The sequence below is a fragment of the Silurus aristotelis genome, assembly GCF_946808225.1.
Source record: "Silurus aristotelis genome assembly, chromosome: 18".
Lineage (NCBI taxonomy): Eukaryota > Metazoa > Chordata > Actinopteri > Siluriformes > Siluridae > Silurus > Silurus aristotelis.
This window is the reverse complement of record NC_139591.1, coordinates 544,333-549,775: the sequence shown is the minus strand read 5'-3', so window position 1 is coordinate 549,775 and position 5,443 is coordinate 544,333. Positions and strand designations below refer to the sequence as shown.

General features: G+C 40.4%; 1 protein-coding gene across 2 annotated transcripts in view; it reads right to left on the bottom strand.

Annotated features, from left to right (window-relative positions):
* Positions 1 to 399: 399 nt before the first annotated feature.
* Positions 400 to 5,443, bottom strand: part of dgat2 (diacylglycerol O-acyltransferase 2) — a 6,922-nt gene continuing 1,878 nt past the window's right edge. For both annotated transcript variants that reach the window (XM_083567878.1, XM_083567879.1), the window contains exons 5-9: positions 5,351 to 5,421; positions 3,843 to 4,047; positions 3,459 to 3,633; positions 2,465 to 2,667; positions 400 to 2,053 (exon numbers count right to left, since the gene is read on the bottom strand). In XM_083567878.1, the coding sequence (XP_083424004.1) occupies positions 1,899 to 2,053; positions 2,465 to 2,667; positions 3,459 to 3,633; positions 3,843 to 4,047; positions 5,351 to 5,421 (809 nt within the window). In that variant the 3' untranslated portion in view covers positions 400 to 1,898. The remainder of the gene's footprint in view (positions 2,054 to 2,464; positions 2,668 to 3,458; positions 3,634 to 3,842; positions 4,048 to 5,350; positions 5,422 to 5,443) is intronic.

Sequence of the window (5,443 nt, the reverse complement as noted above, 5' to 3'; positions counted from 1 at the left end):
GTTCATTATTAAAAAGCGCAACACAAATAAACATGAAATCGAATTAAACATCTCGTGTGCATTTTTTAACATTGTGCTGAACGGAGAAGGTCCGATTCCGTTTTTTTTTGGAGTCTCGGTTCCTCTATGGGTTCTTTCTAAACGTTCTCACTCACCACATTGTCCCTCGACGTGTTTGTGCTCTGAACTTGTATGTGTGTGAAACCTTCTTACTTATAGATTACTACAGCACTGTTCACGTCTAACCCATGCAGGGTTTCATTCCTGAACTGAAAGGATGAATGAGAAGAAAAAACATTGAGTATTTGTGGTATTGCATGAGTGAGTGTGTGTGTAACATATGGTACATTTACAGAGGTGTTTATTTTGTTTAGGTTTTTAACAAAAACAAGACGAAGCTGCTTTAAAATGTTATTTTTATTCCAAAAACATACAAAAGTTTGATTTTCAGAATCAGCTCATTTTGTGTAAGTGTGCGAGATACAGAAATACTTTACATTTCAGCATAAACAGGATGATTATTATTGCAGTTGGTGAATGATTCATTACAGTAAATCAGATCTGTGTGTGTGTGATGTCATTCTGTGCAGCAGAAGTGATTTTATACTGATTCTGTATATGAGGTGTCGTTATTTACACTTCAGCAGCACTTTATTATTCATTACACACTGTGTTCCACAATCACACACGAACACGCTGATTTACATGTTACACAGATTCGATCAGACTTCTGCAGCCGTCCGTCATCACCATACCCTGTTTCCCTTCACGACACACTCTCAGCTTCACCAAGCACCATGATCACTTCCTGTTTCCTGTCCAAACACAACCACAGTCTGTCTCTCTGCCTACAAGTGGGTCTGTTTCTGACATTGCATTGCTCGTGCAAAAAATATCAAATAAAAAATAAAAACCATAATAAAATGATGAGAATAATAACTTACAGGATCAAATAAACCTGATTTTACACCCCGAGAGAAGATAATTCAGCTTATTTTACACCTGATCTGATTATCGCTGTTACAATAACGTTTTTACACACCCTCATCATCACCTCAAATCAGGGCACTCAAAGAGGGGAAATTAACTTATCACTTTTGCAGACTGTGCAGGAACGTGTACGAGCACCAGGAAGCTATTTTGGATTCAGACTTCTTATTTGAGGGTTCTACAGAAGCACTCGCAGGTCTACAGCGACTCAATCAGCTCATCTAACACTGATTTAACACTCATCTAACGTTGATATATACGATATATAACGTTTATATAGTGTACATTGGATGCTCAACTAACACTCATCTAACGCTCATCTACTGCTGATATAAAGCTGATATTTAATGCTTATATACCATTCAATTAACTTTTATTAGATACTCAATGAACGCTCATCTAATACTCATATAACATATCTAACTCTCAACTAACGCTGATATTCGTATAAAGCTCATCAAACGCTCATTTAACGATCAATTAAAGCTCATCTCACTCTCATTACCTGCTCATATAATGCGCACAAACTCTTATATAAGAACAAGATCGGCCCCAAATGTGCCCCAAGTAAGAAAATGTTCTCTGTTTCTGACTCTATTAACATCTTAACTTGATGAATCTGAAGTTGAGTTATTACATCATCAAATATAAGAACCAATCAGGTTTTAATATGCAAAACAAGATGATGGAATACTGGAAGGGCAGGAAAGGAGAGGAGTCTGGAGTTCATTTCTATATCCTCCAAGAAAAAGGTTTGTTCTTGAAACCATGCTTAGAGGGATTCAGTCGAGAGGAAGTGAGCAGCAGAGAAGGGAAGTGGACAGGATTGGAACACAGCCGTGATCACTGTCTATACGGCTTCAGGTTTCTGTGGTCTGTGTTTGTGTTTGATGAAAAATATAATCTTCTCAGTGAATGTGGAGGATGTCAGACTCTTTCAGGCCGAAGCATGTCTTGTATTTATCGAACAACGTGGTGAGAGAGTTGACGTACATGGTGTGGTACATTTCCACCACGTCTGGACTCGGCTCCTCCAGCTTGGGCATGGTGATCGGTTTTCCAACTGAAAGAGAGACGTTACGAAACGCTCGGTAAACATCACAACATCACGCGGCGAGGTGAACGTCCGTCTCGGAGCTCAGGTGACTTCAGGACGGGTTTAGAAAACTCACGACAAGAGTCAAATCTGGCTCGATATGTTAAAAATATAAACAGTAAACACTTCACGATTTTTATAAATAAACAGCAATGCATTGTGGGTGAGATGGTAAAGATTCAGTGTGTCTCTGTTTTAGAAAATCCACGTTAAACATTAATGTTATTCACTGTGAGCTTTTAGAAAGAGCTCTGTTTTCAAACCCGACCTTGACCCGAGTCCTGAAATAGAGTCTAATCAGGACAGGCCATTAACCCGGTGTGTGTGTGAGTGTGTGTGTGTGTGTGTGTGTGAGTAAGTGTGTGTTTCTTTTCTTACCGACGGTGTTAATGGGTTTTCCATACGGGACAAAGCCCCAGGATTCGGTGGAGAAAAATCCACAGCCATGGAAGATGCAGGGAGCGAAACCCAGCAGCTTCTGCAGCTTCTTCTGAACCCAACGCCACCTGGAACCCTCCTCAAATATCACCTGCTTATACACCTCGTTCTCCCCGAATGAGTACACGGGCACCAGGTCCGCTCTGATACACACACACACACACACACACACACACACACACACACACACACACACACACACAAGCTCAGTCAGTATCACCTCACTAACAATGTTACTAAAGCATATCACTTCTGACTTTATGTGGTCAACAATACAATTTACAGCATTTATTATTCACAGCAACTTACAATTATCTCATTCATAAAACTAAGCAGTTGAAGGTTAAGGGCCTTGCTCAGGGGCCCAGTAGTGGCATTTTAGTCAAGGTGGGATTTAAACTCAAGACCTTTTGATCAGAAGTCCAACATCTTAACCACTAAGCTACCCCTTTCCTTATCATGGTGTTAAACGGTGGCCATACACTTCTGTATTCATTATTAGTGAAATAATAGCATCAGCTACCGAGCGACTACATTTGGGTTAGATTAAAGATTTTATTTATTTATTTATTGATTTTTATCTTAATTCCATGTGAATGAGCGAGATTGTTCTGCTTCACACAAAACACATGGATTTCCTCTATAATCCTTTTTGGAATTGCAAAAAGCTCTGGTCAGACCTTTATTAGATTCTGAAAGAGATTTACAGTCACCATGGCAACATTAAAGCAGCCATAAACGTCTGTGGTCAGATTCGGACATGTTTTGTGTATTCAGTGTATTTGTTAGACTAATTATTTATTATGTATTATTTAATAAATTAAGGGTTTTGTGTGTGTGTGTGTGTGTGTGTGTGTGTGTGTGTGTGTGTGTGTGTGTGTGTGTGTGTGTGTGTGTGTGTGTTTGTGTGTGTGTGTGTGTGTGTGTGATTTACCCTTTCTGCAGTGCGAGTTTGATGAAGCCCTTCCGGTTCCTCAGGGTGACAGAGTTCATCCCCGGGGCGCAATTCAGAGACTCAGCAGCCCCGCCCACCACGATGACCACGGCATTCCCCGTCCCATTTTTGGTCAGGAGATAATCGATGGAGTTCCGATTAACCGGACAAATACCTGATCACACATATACACACACACACACACACACACACACACACACACACACACACACCCAACAAATCAGGTATCTGAAAAATGTATTCCATCACTTTAGTAGTGAGGAATTTATGAATTTCTTAACTGGAAAAATGTAAAGCATTAGAAAAACAATTTTTAATCAGCTGTTGCTAGGCAACTGAAAAAATATACCCCTGCCTCCTCACCTCCAGACATTAAATAATCCCTCAACAGAGGTAAGCGGAAGTTTCCAGCCAGCGTGGCGAGGGATGGCTTGATCCCAGGAAATTTCTTAGAGAATCCCGTGGCCTCAGTGGAGAAGTTACAGAAGGCTCCGAAGCAGAAGATACCGTGAGGATGGTACCCAAAAATGTAGTTACGGTTAGGAGGTAAGTCATGGGTCTTGATGAGCTGTGATGAAAAAAGACAAAAAAATAAACGCCATGTCTCCTACGCCTTCTACACTCTCTGACTGACCCTGCTGGTTTTCTGATATGGGCAGTTGTTCCTTATTACTCAAGTGTTGTTTAAAGGTTCCACATTGGAACCAACAACAGAGTAATAATTATTCAATAAAACCTTGAAGGAACCCTGAAAAAGCTCTGAAGAAAACCTGAAGGAACTTCAAAAAACCCATGAAGAAACTGCTGAAGACTGCACCAAGCACCATGTTAAACTACTGACAACTTCTAGATGTTTAGAAATTAATAATAAGCAATAATCAGTATTTTTTGGGTGTTGGTTTCTGATATATATATAAAATATCTGTGTGATATGATTTAAATTTATTTACTATCATCCACTCGTCCCCATAATGAAGACTCGTCTCTGAGTTTTATTGCATTAAAGCATTATTAAGACACGCATTCGACCTTCGACCTTCAACCTTCATCTTGTTATCTCACATTGAACACTGACACAAACAAGAAAACACTCTCTCTCAGCAAACAGCTGCCTTCTATCAGGACGGACAAAGTCTACAGGACTATTCCCTGATCCACCCTGATCCCTGTGTGTGTGTGTGTGTGTGTGTGTGTGTGTGTGTGTGTGTGTGTGTGTGTGTGTGTGTGTGTGTGTGTGTGTGTGTGTGTGCAGGTGATCAAAGGAGAAAGAAATAGCACATGGCCGAGTGCTGACCCGTCGTTACTGTACATGATAAAGCCTGGTGTTATCTGGTTATTACTCTTATCCCTGAAGATATTTAGTGGAGCAGCTGAGTTGGAAGAAACAACGGTTAAAGCACTCAGGTCCAAAAGTCAGACCTTCTAAAGCTCCAGTATGTTTTTAAATAAATAAACGTTTTCCAGATCTACTCAGAGTCTTGTCATTGGTTTATTATCAATACACACTCAGTTCTAATTCCGGATTAAGTTATAGATGAAAATTACAATCCTCAATCACCAGATCCGAAATGGACGTCTTTTTACTGTCCCAGATGATAAAAACCTATGATGTGAAAGAATTGTTTGGTTGTGAGTTGAGTGTGTGTCAGTGTGAGAAATAAGTGAGTAAAATCGGAGTGTGAGCACTGCTACGGACCTCATCTGATATCCAAGAGAAGTAAAACATCACGAGAAGAGAACCTAAACGCTTTACTCTGTGCCCGTGAGCAGAGTGAAGCCTCTGATTGGTAGACGATGCTGTGACATCATAACACATCATTCACTGATGAGGATCAGATGTTTACCAGATGTGTTTTAGCCATAACACTCACTGTGACAGGAAAATAATCTTTGAAATACGTCCAGACGGTCCAGTTCCTCACCCACCTCGATCTGCGGCCACCTGAATCACACACACACACACA